General features: G+C 41.3%; 1 protein-coding gene across 1 annotated transcript in view; it reads left to right on the plus strand.

Moving 5' to 3' along the window:
- Positions 1-19,646, plus strand: part of GRIN2D (glutamate ionotropic receptor NMDA type subunit 2D) — a 335,290-nt gene that overhangs the window by 215,318 nt on the left and 100,326 nt on the right. Inside the window, exon 8 of the mRNA XM_066607728.1 lies at positions 11,821-11,946. Within this exon, the coding sequence (XP_066463825.1) occupies positions 11,821-11,946 (126 nt within the window). The remainder of the gene's footprint in view (positions 1-11,820; positions 11,947-19,646) is intronic.

The raw sequence follows: 19,646 nt of genomic DNA on the forward strand, positions 1-19,646 counted from the left end.
TACACGATCGGACACCTTTCACACCAAAACCTAAACTGAACGTTCGAACAACATAGAGAAGACAGGAACATAGACCCTACACCAACACCAGGCATTAAAATACTTACTAAATGTGCTAACACAACATGAAGATGGTAATATAAATTAATACAAGTTATTAGTTAGTATTTTGGCCAAAGTACATAAGCTCACAAACCTATGTCAAGAGTCCTCATTGTCTCTACACTAACAAGATAACTAAACCTAGTCACAGGAACCCTGCCTACAAACAGGGCAATCATCCCAGTAAGGATGGCTCCAACCTAGGGACCACTTGTCTCAACCTAGATAAGTATAGGCAGGAACAGCGACATGGGACATAATATATTCCAGATGTCTGACCACCTACAGACACAGGGAATTCCAACATAGAACACTATTCACACCAGATGTCTGCACACCCACTAATAGACATACACTGAATAAGACATTGTTCACACCAAGTGTCTGCACACCAACATACAGACACTGAACAGGACATGCACACCTATAGACGCAGGAGAATCCCACCCAAAAATGTAAGAAAGAATGCATACACTGAAACAGATATTGTGTAAACATCCACACCCATACACATAAGGGTAAGGCTGGGTTCACACAGGGTGGATTCCCGTCGGAAATCTCGCGGTTTGGCTGCAGCAAAAACCGCGAGATTTCCGCCGGGAGAACCGCCGCGGTTTAAGCCGCGGCGGCTTTGAAGCGGCTCAGCCACATGCTTTTCCATTGCGGCCGGCGCTCCCATAGAGGAGAGCGCGGCCGCAGTGGAATGAAAAAAAGAATGGACATGCTGCATACTCTGAAACCGCGGCTGCGGCCGCCGCAGCCGCGGTTTCAGCCAGATTTACCGCAGCGGATTAGCCGTCCCGTGTGGACGAGGTTTCTGAGAAATCTCGTCCACATGGCTAGCCAATCCCGAGATTAGTGGCCCTGGGCGGTTTTGCCGCGGGCGGACCTGCCGCGGCAAAACCGCCCTGTGTGAACCCAGCCTAAGAGCATCAGACATCACCTATCTGACAGAGAAGGGACAAGGTGTCAGACATCACCCATATGACAGTGCAAAGAACATACGATATCTGGAACCACATTTGACAGAAGGGTAGTGCAGCAGTGGCCCTCAGAACATACAAACATGGGAATCAGGTATCCAGACCATCTTCAAGGAGAGTGTGGGAGAACAACTCAGACTAGTCTTACAGCATGTACACTACATGGACAAAAATATTTGGACATGGCATGTTTTTCAAAGAATGTGCTTTATTCTTCTATTTAGTAACGTGTCGGCCCTCTTTTTCCTTGTATTACAGCGACAACACGTCGAGGCAGACTTTCCATAAGTTCTCTGTAAGTCTGGGCAGGAATAGCTGACCATTCCTCATGCAAGGCTGTGAGAAGAGATTGTTGTGAGGATTGGCGAGGGTGGTGGTGTCATACCCGTCGCTCCAGTTCGTGCCACAAGGACTCGATCGGATGAATGAATAGTTATTACAAAATGGCAGCTTTTAATTTTACCCATGCCCTTCCCAGCATACCGTTCGGCAAACTCAGTATTTGCATATTTGCTAATTTTTTGCAGTGTCCAAATACTTTTGTCCATATAGTGTATAACTCCAAACACCAGAGTACTGAGATGGAAGGCTGAGGAATGGATAATGACCAGCACCCTCTAGTAAAGGGACTGGTGTTCATATATACAGAACCATACACAGCATTAGCCAGCCAAATCAACCACACCTGCAGCAGTGTGTTCCTGAAAGTACATAGTACTACAGATCCCAAGAGCACAACGTGACACCTTGGTTAGTACCCAACCCCTAACTTCCAAGAATGAAACATCAACAGGAGATTAACCTTGCAGGATATATACAAGACGTTTTGTAATGCAGAACATGCAGAAAGTACTTTAGACTGCCTGCTGTCATCATTCATTTCTAACTGTAGTGTTCCTTTCAGGATTGGCATATATGGAGGTAAAAATATCCTTTATTTTGTGAGTTTTTAACTCTGAAATAGATCTCTTGCAATTCAGGTGAAAAAAATTGTAAAATAACATTTTAAATATAAAAAAAATATCTATTTGGTAAGGCTTAGTTTACTAGATAAGCATAGAAATTGACAATTATATTTTGCAATACTGTTCCCCATTAAAATGTATAAATGTGCCAATTATTATATTTTAGTTACAAGAAACGCACTTTTTTTTTTTTGTGAAAATGTTACACTAAACTCTTCATAGTCTTAAATACAACAGCGTCTGGCCTTAAGGTAAGAAGATTGAAAAATAAATTATGTCTAGGACTTGGTGTCAATTCAACTAAATGGCAATTTGTGCAATTACTGTTCAGTTTATACTTTGGGGAAGAAATGTACTTTCCACTTTCTTATACTTGGAGGCGAATCAAGCAGAGAGATGGTAACTATCGATATGTTCTGTCATACTGAAATTGTAAGGTCCCCTGCTCAGTGTTTTGTTGTGATAGCTTAGGTGTTAGTGTAGGACCAATCCAGGGTATTCAAAGTGCCACTTACACTTGTGTGCCTCGCCATGCTTTTGTGGCAGTTGTAAACTAGAAAAGAAGAACAGTAATAGAAAAGGATATTCTGCTCTGCAGAACAGCAAAACTTATTAGATTTCCTGGTGTTTTCATCACAAACTATCAGGAAACATTTACTCTAGTGGACTGGAGATTACTTGGAGGAGAAATGATTAACAAAGAATCCTTGGCTCAAGAATAGTCGTGGCAGCAAGAGCCTCTATATAAAATAAAAACTCGACTCTCAAACTGTTCCCTGGTAAAACATAGTTAAATAAATGCATGCTATTGACGTTTAACCCCTTAAGGACCAAGCTGTTTTGTACCTTAAGGACCAGACACCTTTTAGGGATTTTACCCATGTGGCGGTTTTACTGCTCTATTTTTTTTCCTTTAGCTACAAAAAATAATTTTTGCTGCGTTTTTTTTCCGTGACATATAGGACTATTTTTTAATATCTTTTTCACTGACTTTTTTTCCCGTTTTTTTAGTTTTATTGTGGGTAAGAAGCTACAAAAAATCATTTTTTTAACATTTATAATTTTTTAAAAATTATTTTTATATTTACACTAAAATAAAGTATTGGAATGGGTTCCTCTATTTGTTTCGGACATTTTGATATATAATATGTATGGTTTTGGTTTACAGGGCGAATACGGTGATGGTTTTTGTTGGTGTCTGCTTTGTGTTATTCTCTTTCTCATGTACCGTATATACCGGCGTATAAGGCGACGGGGCGTATAAGACGACCCCCCAACTGTCACCTTATACGCCGGTATACAGTGGAGAAAAAAAAATAAATTCATTACTCACCTCCCACGGCGTTCTGTCGCGCTCCGGCAGGATGTCGCTCGCTCCGGCAGGCTGTCGCTCGCTCCTCGTCCCCGGCGCAGCATAGCTTTCTGAATGCGGGGCTTGAAATCCCCGCTTCCAGAAAGCTAATACACACGCCGGCAGCCATGACATCATTGAATGGCTGTGATTGGCTAAAGCACACGTGGCTTCAGCCAATCACACTATTCAATGACATCATTGAATGGGTGTGATTGCTAACACGTGCGCCTTCAGCCAATCACAGCCATTCAATGATGTCATTGAATAGTGTGATTGGCTGAAGCCACATGTGCTTTAGCCAATCACAGCCATTCAATGCTGTCATGGCTGCCGGCGTGTGTATTAGCTTTCTGGAAGCGGGGATTTCAAGCCCCGCATTCAGAAAGCTATGCTGCGCCGGGGACGAGGAGCGAGCGACAGCCTGCCGGAGCGAGCGACATCCTGCCGGAGCGCGACAGAACGCCGTGGGAGGTGAGTAATAAATTTTTTTTTTTTACACTTTTTTTTTTTTTGTATTACCGGCGCATAAGACGACCCCTGACTGCAGAGCAGATTTTTCGGGGTTCAAAAGTCGTCTTATACGCCGGTATATACGGTATGTATTGTTGTTTTATTCTGTTATTTTGTTTTACTTATTTATGTAATTGTGATTTTTACTATCTGTGTCCCCCATGACATCAGATAAGACCTCTGGGGGACATTCACATATTTTTTTTCTTTATTTGACACTTTCTCACTGTAACTGGGGCGTCCATAGGAGCCCTAGTTATAGGGGAAAGCAACCCCTGTGGTGAAATTAGTCACCTGCAGAGCTGCCAGGGTCTAGTCTGACCCTCCAGGTCTGCAGTAGCAGGGAATCCCAGGAGGTCACATGACCCCCCGCGGCTCCTGTAGTGAAACTACATGTTACTTTCACTTTCCCCTATACAGTGCTCATTGAGCACTGTATATCGGGGAAGCAGAAGGCAGGAAGGATTAAAAACCCCTCCTGCCTTCTGCTCTGGGTTATCAGCTGTCACTAACAGCTGATAACCCGTTCCTGCCTCTCTGACTGATTGCAGAGCAGGAGACTTAAAGCACTGCCGTAATTTTACTATCGGCGGTGCTCTAAGCCCAGGACCAGCCGCCGTAAATTTACTGTGGCTGATCCTAAACGCGTTAAATAAATGTTGCTAGTAATTAGCATTAGTGGTTACAATGTTGCATGGAATTTTTATGTTTTCTCTGTGTTTGTGTAAGTTTCCTCTGGATACTCTAGTTTCCTCCCAGTATCCAAGAAAGATAGGTGACTATAGATTGTGAAGGAAGACCAAAAAATAATAACCATTCATTGCTACATTTCATATGGAGCTGTTAATGTGGCTAGACAACTAGACTAAAAAATGAGAAAAAAGCAGAGTTTATTTTATTTCACACCACATTTTGTTTACATTATCTTGCTCTTTTTGAGTTTGACTTTTTGTTATTTGGCTTGTATAAATTTACAAGTGGATAAGAGTGACATTCATATAGAAGTAGTATTTAGCATTGGTACAGGTTGTGGTCAGTAAATACCTTTGGATGTAAAGTGTTATAAAACAGATACACGAAAGGCTTCAAAGCACATAGGATATTTAATACCATACAGAACAAATTAACTCTCTCTCATTATGTATATTTTTGTGTGAAAGAAACTCCTTCTACTTACTGAAAGTCCATGCTGTGGGAGTCCTCAACTTTCCAGAACTCAAAGCTCCTGTTTGCTTAGCCAGTGTGCATGTTTCAATGTGCTTGTTTATTGCCATAAAGAAGGTAATATAAGAAGCTGACATCTCTACTTTTGTGTTTGGGAAGGGGAGGGTAGGAGAGCATGTTAAAAGTCAACTTTAGGCCATATTTAGACAGATAAGAAAATTATGCGTGTTTTGTGTTTTGCAAGTTGCACAAATGTGCATGGAAATAGCCCCCATTGGTTTTAATGTGTCTATTTACTTGTGCAATTTTTTCTCGCAGTGAGGGCTTAGTCAGACGGGCGTTTTTTGCCGCGATTTGCGGATCGCATGACGGATGCGCATCCGCAAATCGCGTGACCGGTGCGCGCATGTCGCCCGCAAATCGCCCGAAAATCTGCTCCTAGCCGCGTTTCATTAGAAACGGGCCGGAGCTGTCCAGCGCATTGCATTCAATGGAGACGGCAATACAGCCGTCTCCATTGAAAGCAATGCGCTGCGGGCGAGCCCGGGATGAATTGTCGGTAAGGGCTTAAATATATAAGCCCTTACCTGCAATTCATCCTAAAATGTGTAAAAATAAAAAAAAATTGCATTCTCACCTTCTGCCGGCAGCTCCGAGCGGCCGTCCTGCAGTGGGTGTGAAGGGGGTGTGAGTCAGACCTGCCCCCTGATTGGCTCAGCGCTGAGCCAATCAGAGGCATGCCTCACTCACACCCATTCATGAATTCATGAATGGATGTGAGTCAGACCTGCCCCTGATTGGCTCAGCGCTGAGAGGCAGCAGTCACTCACCCATTCATGAATTCATGAATGGGTGTGTGAGTGAAACCGGCTTCTGATTGGTCAGGCTGTGACCAATCAGAGGCGGATCATTCAGCAGGCGGGGATTTTAAAGCCCCGACGGCTGAATAGTGCCGAGAAGCAGTTCAGGAGAACTGACAGCGGCCGCGGCTGGACTCCGGCTGCAGCGGAAAGGTGAGTATACAATTTTTTTTTATTTTAACACATTTTAGCATGAATTGCAGGGAAGGGTTTATATATTTAAACCCTTCCCGACAATTCACCCCGCGCACGCCGGCAGCCCATTGCTTTCAATGGAGCGGCTGTATTGCCGCTCCATTGAATTCAATGGGCAAACATCGTTCTTCTCTGTTACAGCTGTGGCAGAGAAGAATGATTTGTCTTCTATATGTTCTCAATGGGGTCGGCACTGCTGCCGCCGGCCCCGTTGAGCGCATATACAGAAGCGAACAGAAATCGCAGATCGCAGATAGGTGCGATCTGCGATTTTTTGTTCTATAATTTTTCGGACGAGCGCATAAAAAGCGCTCATGTGTCCGATACCATTGCGAAGCAATGGTTTTAAAAAATCGCCGGACGCATGCGCATGCGCAAATCGCGGCAAAAAACGCCCGTCTGACTAAGCCCTGATGCTGCAAGATGGCAGCAAAAAACTTGCCCACCTTTTTTTCAAGGGCGAGTTAAAAATATTGCAGCACACTCGCATGCAACATTTGAGCGCAATGTGATTTTTGTAATTGTAAGTTTGTCCAGAAATTCAACACAATGGCTGTCATCTCTGTATGCTTTGACAAGCCTGTCCTAGATGGATTGACTGTGTCTCTAGACCCAGGGCAAAAGGAGGAGGTTGCCGACTGCAAGGAGAAGAGCCTAACACTATATATTTGATCCTATTAGGCTGAATGGTAAGCTGGACAGGAAATATATAGTGGTAGATTCCACCCATTGTCCCGTCCCTTTCTCCCTATGATCTAGAGATGTTTTCAACCTGAGCTAGGATGAGTTTCTTGCAGGCTGCATGGGTGGTGGTCATTTTGTTGAATTCCTGGAAACCACGTTTAAGCAAATACTTTGAGAGAATAATAAGAGAACAGCCCTCCTTCTTCTAAAAGGATAGTTTTTTCAGCCTGAGCCAATCAGAGGCAGGTCTGACTCACACCCCCTTCACACCCACTGCAGGCCGGCCGCGCGGAACTCCGGCTGCCGGGAGCAGGTGAGTATATATATATTTGTTATTTTAACACTTTTCTGGATGAATTGCAGGGAAGGGCTTATATATTTAAGCCCTTCCCGACAATTCATCCCACACTCGCCCGCAGCGCATTGCTTTCAATGGAGCTGCTGTATTGCCGGCTCCATTGAATGCAATGCGCTGGACAGCTCCGGCCCGTTTCTAATGAAACGTGGCTAGGAGCAGATTTTTGGGCGATTTTCGGGCACCGGTCACGCGATTTGCGGATGCGCATCCGTCATGCGATCCGCAAATCGCGCGAAAAAACGCCCGTCTGACTAAGGCCTAACTCTGTATTGTGTTGTTCCTCTGTTATTTCTCTTGAATATTTTTTATCAATTGACAACTGACATCATTTCCCTTGTCAAAGAGTTGTACACTGTCTGCTACCGTCAGAAATGATTGGACTCTGTCAGTTTGTAGGGTCCCTCCCCCACCCCACCAACTGGTATGCCCAGTTGTCAGTTTCTTTATTAATTCCTAAAAGAAATAACACAGGACAGCAGAACAGCACATTGTGGACTTACAAGAAAATATGACCCTGAATTGTTGTTTTATGAAGAATACAAGTATATGGTAAAACAATCATGTTAGAAGATCTCATTGATCCTTTTTAATTCTGTGAAGAAAAGGTGAGAAGCAAAGAGATCGAGTGATAATCTGTTGATTTACTTACTTGTTGTTAAAGGGGTATTCCCTTCTCAGGAATCCTATTTCATTGTGTTCAAAATGTGATTGGTCACAATAAGAGAAACCAAGTAATCATGTAGATTTGATACCTTTTAATGGCTAACAAAAATACATGATGTTATTGCAAGCTATCCAACCTACTCAGGGTTCTTCCTCATGCATAATGAAATAGATCAGAAGACGCATACATATATACACACATACATATGACAAGGCACAGACATGGTGTGATGAATTTGCACTTAAAACAATACCACAACAAGATGAGCAGAGGAGTAAATACTTAAATAGTCCACTGATAAGGGATGTGAAAGTTTTATGGTCTCTAGATTGCTGGGGTCACCAGGCCTGTGTGTTATCTGTGCTATATCTGTGCTATAGATTTCTCATATTCTCCAATGATGCAAGAACCCTTCCGTTCTTGAGAGCATCAACGATAAATATAATAAACTTGTAGTCCCAAATTCTTCTGTGACACTGAGATTTAAAATTGCCTTTTAGTATCGTAACTTTCACATGTTCTATGTTGTGCCCATGACTAGAAAAGTGCTCGATCACAGGTAATTCTGTCTTTCTTTGTTTAATTATGTGGCAATGAGACCCCATCCTTGCCTGTCCACGGTCAGTACACGTGAGCAGGTCTTGCAGCTCCTTACATTACAGGGATAAGTTGTGTGTCAGAGGGCAATGCACTCCTGCTTATAAGGTTCCTCAAATTTGGAGGCTGTTTGTAACATACGAGGACAGGGTCCGGGAATATGGTTTTCAGACGGTCATCCTTGTGTAGGGTATGGTAGAATTCTTTGCGGTTTTCCTTAGTACCTCTAGTTGTGTTCAAAATAATGCATTAACCCATTAGATGTTTATTTCCAAAATGTTCAGTTCTCCAGGTACTGTGCTCTGTTTGTTTACTGCTTGCTGCCAGGAACACAGACCAACTCTTGTATGGAAGGAAACAGCAGAGGGGGCCGACATTTGTGCACTTCTTTCTTCTAAATTTGATGTCCGGAGTCTCAGGAGCATATGCACACTAACTTTCGACCAGGCTATCAGCTACCGCTGCGCTCTATTTCTTTCCGTAGAAGAGGTGGCCTGTTTCCTGGAAGCGAGCAGTAAACAACCAGAGGGCAGAGGAATCAATATCTGCAATATCTGGAGAACAGAACCTTTTGGAAATAAACATCTTATGAGTGAGTGCATTGTTTTGCAATTTTAAACACCTTGAAATAGGATTCCCAAGATTGAAATACCGCTTTAAACCCTTAAAGATCTGGCCCTTTTCATTTTTGCTATCAGTTTTTCTTCCCCACTTTAAAAAAAAAAAAAAATCTTAACTAGAGATGAGCGAGCACCAAAATGCTCGAGTGCTCGTTACTCGAGTCAAACTTTCAGTGATGCTCGAGAGTTCGTTTCGAGTAACGAACCCCATTGAAGTCAATGGGCGACTCAAGCATTTTTGTATATCGCCGATGCTCGCTAAGGTTTTCATTGGTGAAAATCTGCAAAACCCAAGAAAGTGCTGGAAACGACAAAGAAACGGATAGGGCAGGCGAGGGGCAACATGCTGGGCTGCATTTCAGGTTCCCAGGTCTCACTATTAAGCCACAATAGCGGCAAGAGTGAGACCCCCCCCACCGCACTGTTAGCATAAAGATCGTTCTCCTCTGCCACAGCTGTAAAAGCCGTCTCCATTGAAAGCAATGCGGGATGAATTTTCGGGAAGGGCTTAAAAATCTAAGCCCTTCCCTTAAATTCATCCAGAAATGTGTAAAAACAAAAAATATATATATACTCACCCGGTGCCGGCAGACGGAGCTCAGCCGCGGCCGGCGGCAGTTCTCCTGAACTGCTCTGAGTAGTATTCAGCAGCCAGGGATTTAAAATCCCCGCCTGCTGAATGAGCTGCCTCTGATTGGTCACAGCCTGACCAATCAGAGGCAGCTCTCACTCACACCCATTCATGAATTCATGAATGGGTGAATGAGTGCTGCCTCTGATTGGCTCAGCGCAGGGACCAATGCTCTTGATTTTAAAGGGGTTGTCCCGCGCCGAAACGTGTTTTTTTTTTCAACCCCCCCCCCCCCCCGTTCGGCGCGAGACAACCCCGATGCAGGGGTTAAAAAAGAACACCGGACAGCGCTTACCTGAATCCCCGCGCTCCGGTGACTTCTTACTTACCCGGTGAAGATGGCCGCCGGCATCTTCTCCCTCCGTGGACCGCAGGGCTTCTGTGCGGTCCATTGCCGATTCCAGCCTCCTGATTGGCTGGAATCGGCACGTGACGAGGCGGAGCTACACGGAGCTACACGGAGCCCCATTGAGAAGATAAGAAGACCCGGACTGCGCAAGCGCGTCTAATTTGGCCATTAGACGGCGAAAATTAGACGGCAACCATGGAGACGAGGACGCCAGCAACGGAACAGGTAAGTGAAAAACTTTTGATAACTTCTGTATGGCTCATAATTAATGCACAATGTACATTACAAAGTGCATTAATATGGCCATACAGAAGTGTATAGACCCACTTGCTGCCGCGGGACAACCCCTTTAATGGGGGCTCGCAGACACATACTCTATCACGGCGTTTTCTAATGCTGCAATTTTCGAGCGCCGTCTGCTCTATTTTACCACATTTTAGCATCTCATCACCCATCGCAATGATGGGGTGCACTATATCCCGCTGTTGAAGGCAGTAACCTGCGTCTGAAGATGAGAGTAAAATCACTGCAAAATGATGCAATTGAAATTGCAGCATTTTGTCGGCCGCATGTGTGAGAGTTGCCTTAGGGCTCAGTCACACGGGCGTATTGGCACCCGTACACCGGCACCGATACGCCCGTGTGACTGACAGAAGACGGCCGTACCTGAAGACGGATGTCTCTCTGCAGCGCTGATGAAAGAACACATGACCGGCAATGAAGCCGGTCACATGTTCTTTCCTCTGGCACTGCTGAGAGACGTCCGTCTTCAGGTACGGCCGTCTGCTACCTGCAGTAACACGGGCACCGATGCACCTGTGTGACTGAGCCCTTACTTTGATAGATTGGACTTTTATGGGCACAGAAATACAAAATGTTCTTCTGTTTTGATTTTTTTTTTTTAGCTATAGGAAAAGGGTTTTTAAAACGTTTTTAAACACCTTTTATTTTTTAGCCCCATAGGGTACTTGAACTTACAATTGTTGATCACTCATGCAGTATAATGTACTAATATAATACTATTAAGGAGGCCATCTCTCAAGCCACGCCAAAGCTTGATAGACAATCAGCCATGGTAGTGGCGGGAGGCCTTCAGAAGGAGAGCTTTAAGTCCCGCTGTCAGAACTGACAATGGTATTTCCAAATTAGCAACTGGGATTTGTGTTCAGTGATTGCAACTATTGTCGGTGAGTGTCAGCTGGAAGAAACAGCCAGAACCCACATTGTATGGAGTGGGATCAGCTCTCCATCCCCCTCCATACAAACCCTAAATTTACATGACATAAATGTACACTGTATGTCATTAAGGGGTTGATAATGGTCATGACTATGTGGGGCACCTTCTAAATTTTTCTGCCTGTGCCATTGATACTTACAGATTTAGCCAATGTTAACACTGAACAAGTCATGTTAACTACAATGTATTACAATGCTGTACATTGAGTTATCACAATCTGTCGGTAACACTAAGGATTGCTACATCTGTACTTCTGCCCCTGAGTTATTTTGATGCTGATTTGATGTCAGGAGTGCTCAGAGCAACTTCCTGCTGCTTCTGGTATACAGAAAATAGCAATAAAACAATAAAATAATGGTCATACATATGAAATATTGCCTAACATTCTACATAGAAGTGTTTTCAATTCCCACTAGCAAATTAAAGTAGTTAGAAGGGTCACATTTCAGTTGTAAGGAAATTGAACAATATTTCTTAAGATTCTGGTGTATCTACTATATTTATATTTTATTGGTTTTATACTCAAGAGTCTCATCCTCTTTTGCAGAGCCGTACAGCCCTGCCGTCTGGGTCATGATGTTTGTCATGTGTCTTACTGTGGTCGCAGTGACTGTTTTCATCTTCGAGTATTTCAGCCCGGTTGGATATAACCGAAGTCTCTCCACAGGAAAGCGTAAGTGCCAAACTGCAAAACTTTTTCTTTAGACTCTTTAAATTGTCTTGCATTTTGCTGTTTAGTTATTCTTAATTGTTATGGTTGTAGTTCAGAGTTTTCTCTTGTCCTATATCCTCCCTTTTCCTCTTTATTTCTCCCTGAGTTACTATGACTCCCTTTTTCTGATAACTTTCTAACGATATCTATGAATGTCATTGTTTTATTTTTAATGTTCCCTGTTTATACTAAAGCCATTTAGCTACAGGATTGTACCATTGAAGATGTGGAATGGAAATATGTTGTGATTCTGCCATTGTTAGCTTATAGTCTTCTGTATAATGACTTAATAGTGTCCTCCATTCCAGAACTGCTGTAAAAATTGGAACTTGCCATTGCAGGTCACTTCCTATTTATGTCTTCTTCATTTTCTGCCTATTATTTAAAGGGAATGTATCACCTAGATTTTTTTTTATCACTGATTCACCAGATACTGAAACATTTTTCTTCTTTAATCTGTTTTCATTTTCTTATTGTAGAGTTTTGATTTTAATTTATGTACGTGATTATTGGGCAACAATTTGCTCTTAATAGTAGCCACATAGAGAATGGGAACTTGTAGAATGTAGATGACTCATGAATTTATGTGACACAGTGCTGTGGGTCTGATCTGTGAACGCTGCACAGATCATTGTGCAGGGAGTGGGAGGAGGTGAGCTGTGACAATCACCTATTATGGATGGTGGATTCTGCGTCATTTATATATAGGTATTATCTTCTATTGTAAGCCTGCCTGTGGGGATATTGAGATGGGTACTAAAGGCCCATTTACACGCAATGATTATTGCTGAAAATCATTGAAAAGATGGCATATGAGCGATAATTGTTGTGTGTAAATGCTATAAAGCAAAAAATGTGAGATTAGTGGCGCTCCAATATAATGTGGGAAGAAATGGCGCTTTTGTGGAGTAAGATACGTAAGAACTTACCCCAGACGCAACCGCACCCTGGAGGAAGGCTAACGGTTTCGTCCAAAAATCCAAGAAGGCAGATGATATCAAGTATAAATCCAAAGAACTGGTCAGGAGGACATCCCAATGTGGGAGAGCATCACGGGGTAACTCTAGGCAGGATATATACCAGAGGAAACAGGATACAAAAGTTTACAAGGAAAAAGACCTGGTGCTCCAGTTGTTTGGTATATAATAAGGAGAGGAACAAAAGGCAAACTTACTTCGTAGGGGTGTCAATGCCTGTGACACCCCTAAAATCCAGGTTGGCATATAGGATTATAGATGGAATGCGTTTTTTATGATGTTCCAAAAACGAAATATTTATTAAAACATGCTGCAACGTTGCTTGATAAAGGCTATTTGAATAGCCGAAACGCGTTGCAGCATGTTTTAATAAATATTTCCTTTTTGGAACATCATAAAAAACGCATTCCATCTATAATCCTATATGCCAACCTGGATTTTAGGGGTGTCACAGGCATTGACACCCCTACGAAGTAAGTTTGCCTTTTGTTCCTCTCCTTATTATATACCAAACAAATGGAGCACCAAGGCCTTTTCCTTGTAAACTTTTGTATTGTGTGTAAATGCTGCTATCGTTCACTCTTCGGCTGAATAATGATATTAAGGTGAGCTTAAAATCCATCGTTCACCTGGAGAGAAGATAACAGGGACTGCACTCTGTGTTTTGCACGGAGGTGGAGATTACATTGTATTCTGCCAATAGCCCATGCGAGAACAAAGGAGTTGTGTGCAGAGCTCAGACAACTAGCTGTGCTCTGCAGGCAGCTCCTGGAGGCCCTTTTACATGCAAATAAACCTGATGAAGTGTTAATGGACATTAGTGTCCATTAAGACTTTATGCAAAACGATTGCTAAAACTGTCAATCTTTCATTTGAAAGAATGTCTTTACATGCAAATGGGCCTCAAGAAGTGATTTCTACAGAATATGAAGTGTCAGATACTATTAAGCTTAATGGCCAATATAAAAACTTCAATATTTCAGGATTATTTTTGTATATAGATATTGGCATAGGAAATTAGAAATAAAATATCACTATGTACAATAAAATTATATAAATTTCAGTTAAACGATTGGTCATTTTCTGACAATACATTCTCTTTAACATTAGAGAGCACTAGCAAAAATTTCAGCAGGTGCTCATTTCCATTTGCAGCAAAGCCTGAACCAGTGATACAAATTATTTTATATATTTTTTATTTTTCATCAAAAACTCTGAAAAACTAGTACGCATGTGAAGAAGCCATAAGGGTTTTTTTATTTCTGGATCAGTAGGAGCTGATGTGTAAAGTACACTGAACATTCTTTTCAAACTAATGATTTGCGGTTTGAAAAATCATTAATAATATGTGCTGGACACTTCCATTAGTATCACCATTGTGCACATGCCATTGCTTTCAGGCACATATCTCCCGCTATGTTTATTGATAAACTTCTTTCTCAAGAATTTTTTCTTTAAGAAAAAAACAATAATGAACTTTTCGCTAAATTAAATTTTGATTTAGATTTGATGAGAAAATAGATTTAAAGAGAAACATTAAATATCTGTACATTTCAAATAATGTATTGACTGAAATAACAAAAAAGGATATAGATTAAGAAAAAAACAACGAAATAATAATAAAAAGTGCCGCACTAGCTTCACGATGTTATTTTCTCTGGCTGTGCTAGGTAAACATAGTCTTATCAAACAGAATTGTGAAGCACTGAGTCTAATATTACTTTCTTCAGCAACCCACCATCAGGATTTTATGAAGCGGTGAGTGTGAAATCTGAGCTAGAATCTAACATGATGCAGAACACTAAAATAAATAGCAGGACTGACTGATTGTCAAAAAGATTTTCTTCTTCTTTTCTTTGCATTAGCTTGAGATAATTGTTCTGATGTACATAGTATGCTCCAATCACAAAAAAAGGCTCAGGGGATGATTAGTATCTCTTACTGATCAAGAGAAAATGTGATTAGCTAATTAGAACACCAGATAAGAACTTTCCCTAATTCAGCTGCCATTAGTGGCATGCTCATAATCTTCAAGTGTCTTGAAGATGAGAGAGAGGCTGAGACAAAGGGACTGCAAAAAGTGGAAATGGATTTTGTCAGAGTATGTGTCACAGGGTCTACAAAAAAAATGCTGCAATTGTCTTCTAAAAATCCATTGCATTACCTCGTTTTTCAAGATTTAAAGCCTTAAGCTTCAAATAAACTGTGCATTCTAGTGACTTCTGTGAAAAGAGGAGCCCAAAACCACATCATGCACTAATTGTCATCACTAATTATCTCAACACATAGCTGTATGTTTTTCAATGTGTGCTGATCTTGCATGGAACAGCACTCTGTAATTTTCAACAAGGACTGTATGGAGACTTAAGGCCATTTTACATGGACTGAAGATCTGGTACTAACGTTTATACACACGTTCAATTGCCAAACCATCAGCCTGTCTAAATATGTTTGCAATTAGCCAACAAAGGAGCAAACACTTGTCCATTGGCTAATTGGATCTTTAATGCAAACATAAAAATACTCGCTCCATTAACTATCCTTAACGTACAGTATTAACAATCATTTGTCCACATACTAGTAATCATCTCCTGCATATGCACAACATAATCACAGAAGGGCATGCTGTGTCATATAATAAAACATAACTTTTATTGACTCTAATAAAAAACCTATTTGCACCTTAGAAAGTCCCAAACAATAATCTATAGATGATAAAGCGGAGTAACCGCGCTGAAAAAGATAACCCTGTGTAGCGACTTAACCCTACCTCACCCTAAATAAAAAAGGGGACAGTGGAAGGTATGTTGTCGTAAGGGTCAGGAAAAAGAAAAAATATCGGATCTGATATTTAACAATAAAGGAATTGTTGGTTTAAAGTTGGTAGTTCAAATAACATAAATTTAATTTAAAGGTACATATAGGATATTAAGAAAAGGCTCAAAACCAATGACACTGTTAAACCCACATAATGTATTCACATCTTCTTTATCCTACATGTTTCACCCTTAAAATCAAAGGGCTCATCAGGGACCATAAACAAATATCCTGTGTCAAGGTTAAATTTATATCACTTCCAATCATCAACAACAGTTATATATTAAGCCTGATACATAAATTGTATATTACATATCACCTAAACTGTATTAGATACTCCATTTTGGATCTGCAATATATCAATCAGTTTTCACTTCTCAGAGGGAGAGGAACACTGATAGAGTGTCCACCCGTAATAAGAAACTGATGGCATATTGCATCCGCTACAGATGGGGTTTTTAATGAAGACTGTAGATATCAGATACAGATAATATGATTAATATAAGCTACACCATGTAGTACTGCAAATATCCCAGTAATTTCACAGGTACGATCTTATAAAGGTACACATAACCTAAGCAAACTTGCATTATAAAGGTATAAAAACCTTGAAGATCAAGAGACCAAATGCAAATGTAACAAAATCCCATCTTCAAATACAACTTCCCACTGATGCAAAAATAGTGATACACTGTAATCACGTTTTATACAATTAATGTGACCAATACTGGTAACACAGCATGGCACTACAATACATCAAAGATATCACTGTCACAATATTATAATGGTACACAAGCAAACAATAAAGACGTAAACACACATTGTAGATGTAAAAAAAACTACAAAAAACGGGTACAAAGAACTCATATCTTTTCAGATACTACATAAGACCTCCCCTAGATGGATGGAGAGCCCCACTCTGGTATATGTGTTGATGTTGAATATGAGCCACAAAAGAGTGATCTACATGCGCTTCTTAAATCTCCCGTTACTGCTACATCATCTCTGTGCACCCTGATATCATGACGTCATCTCTCTTGCGCACATACAGGAGAGAACAGCCTATGAGCTATCCTAGCCAAATTGATACTCTTGATAAGATGAGCACATCTAATGTGTTTACAATGCACACATGCATTAAGACAAAGAATCGCACATGCACTCAACCCACCAAACGGTAGTCATGGTAGTAAAGTGTGCGCCTTGTATATTTAAAAGTCTTCCTAGCTCAAAGGAGAGGAATATATACAAGAGAACTACTTTCCTCAATGGTTATAATCCAATGAAACCAAAATGGACTCTAGACCTAAACTGTAGAAAATCTATTGCACCATCCCGCCTATGCTAATAAAAAATATATAGAAATATATAATTAAAAAAAAAAATCATAAATATATATATATATATATATATATATATATACACATTTTGGGCTAGATATATATGTAAAGCAAACAATTGTACTATCAGGCATGCAGCTGAAAAGTTCCTCCATCCATCATTGAGGAAGCTATGCCTAAAAAAGGGCCAAAAATAAAGATACCGTAGATGATTACTACAGATATGTATAGGCCAATTTCTTTTAAGGAGAAAAGTGAAGAAAGAGACAAAATAATCTATAAGTATGGTACAAATGAGAGTGTCTTGTTCAGACACTCAGGGTACACAGTTTGCAATCTGTACATCCATTCGGTCTCTTTCTATCTGATCTTTTTGTCCCAGTTACCCTTTCTTTCATCATAAAGGATAACCTCAATCACTTAAGGGCTAATGGGTTTTCTGATTGTTTTTGCCACATATGATTAGCAATCATCCTGTCCTTTTTACTATCAATGTCCCCTACATGTTCCAAAACTGGTCTCCTTAATTCCCTTCTTGTTTTTCCTATATAGGTCAAAAGGCATGGGCATGTACATATATATACTACTCCCTTCAAGCGGCACATTGCAAAGTCCCTTATTTTGTAAATTACACTTGTTGCCACACTACAAAAGGTATTAGCCTTTCTAATATAGGGCCCTTATCACTGAACACTGTGACAGCACTGTCACAGTGTTCAGAGATGAAGGGACTGCAGCGAGGATGAAAGAATCCCGTACCACAGCTGTCACAGCTGTGGCAGAGGAGCGCGATGGCAGCTCATTGCTTTCAATGGGGCCGGCAGTACTGCTGCCCCATTGAAAGCAATGGGAGTGGATCACTATCTTCTGCTGCGGCTGTGACAGCTGCAGCAGGGGATTTCTTGGATGTGAAACCCATATGCAGGGGCTCACCTTGTTGTCAATGGGGCGGTAGCAGCAGCGCCGGCCCCATTGAAAACATAGGGAGAAGATGGGCTTCTCTGCCACAGCTATTAAATGACAGCTGAGCGCTGCCTCTGATTGGGCACATTTCACAGAGACAGAAAGCCCAAAATTCTAGAATAGAACGCCCTTCACAGTTAGGACTAAATTAAAAATCCAAATTTTTATTAATTTATAGTTAAAAATTCCTAGATTGGCGCACTAACATATAACATATTCTCCGGTATTGGAAATTACAAATACCCGGAGACAAGTATCAAACAACACAGGACAAAACACAAACTTCTGTGTGTATTACCAAAGGGCATCAAATATATGGCTCTGATATTGATCCACCTCTTGATGTAAAATACATATGAGGTAAAACTGATAAAAGAATTTGTATTGGTATACACACAGAGATGTCTATCCTCAAAATGAATATCTGTTCTCTCTTTTTTCGAGCCTAAATAAATTAGATTATTCCATAGTGTGTCAGTGTTTTCGTAACTCTTTCTAAATAGACTCAGATGTTCATAGCATTACTGCTTAATAAAAATAAGCTCTACATGTATTGTCTTGTCGAGTGATATTCATTGAACCCGAGTAAATAAATAGTATTTTCTTCCATCTTTCAATAGAACTTGGAAAACACCCAAAAACATTCATTTAGTGAATGATAAAAATGTAAAAGGCCAGCAAAAATGCGTTTGTTCAGTGTTTTTAAATGCTTATAAAACGTCATGAATTTCAGGAATTTTTCATAGCACTTTTGATGCCATTTTAAAAACATTTTGTAATGTTTACCACATGCCTTTTCTTCTTTTGCCATTTTTTAAGTTCAAAAGAGAAGCCTATAGGAAAAAAGCCAGAAAAAATGGCAAAAATATCAACCCTATTTCTGTAAACTGAGAATTAGGCCTTAGTCAGGCGGGCGTTTTTTCGTGCGATTTGCGCATGCGCATGCGTCCGGCGATTTTTAAAAATCATTGCTTTGCAATGGTATTGGACACATGAGCGCTTTTTATGCGCTCGTCCGATAAATTATAGAACGGAAATCGCAGATCGCACCTATCTGCAATTCCTGTTCTCTTCTCTATATGCGCTCAATGGGGCCGGCGGCAGCAGCGCCGACCCCATTGAGAACATATAGAAGACAAATCATTCTTCTCTGCCACAGCTGTAACAGCTGTGACAGAGAAGAACGATGTTTGCCCATTGAATTCAATGGAGCCGGCAATACAGCCGACTCCATTGAAAGCAATGGGCTGCCGGCGTGCGCGGGATGAATTGTCGGGAAGGGCTTAAATATATATCAGCGCTGAGCCAATCAGGGGGCAGGTCTGACTCACACCCCCTTCACACCCACTGCAGGCCGGTCGCGCGGAACTCCGGCTCCCGGGAGCACGTGAGTATATATATATTTTTTATTTTAACACTTTTCTGGATGAATTGCAGGGAAGGGCTTATATATTTAAGCCCTTCCCGACAATTCATCCCACACTCGCCCGCAGCGCATTGCTTTCAATGGAGCTGGCTGTATTGCCGGCTCCATTGAATTCAATGCGCTGGACAGCTCCGGCCC

The sequence above is a fragment of the Eleutherodactylus coqui genome, chromosome 6 (genome assembly GCF_035609145.1).
Source record: "Eleutherodactylus coqui strain aEleCoq1 chromosome 6, aEleCoq1.hap1, whole genome shotgun sequence".
In the NCBI taxonomy this organism is placed as follows: Eukaryota; Metazoa; Chordata; class Amphibia; order Anura; family Eleutherodactylidae; genus Eleutherodactylus; species Eleutherodactylus coqui.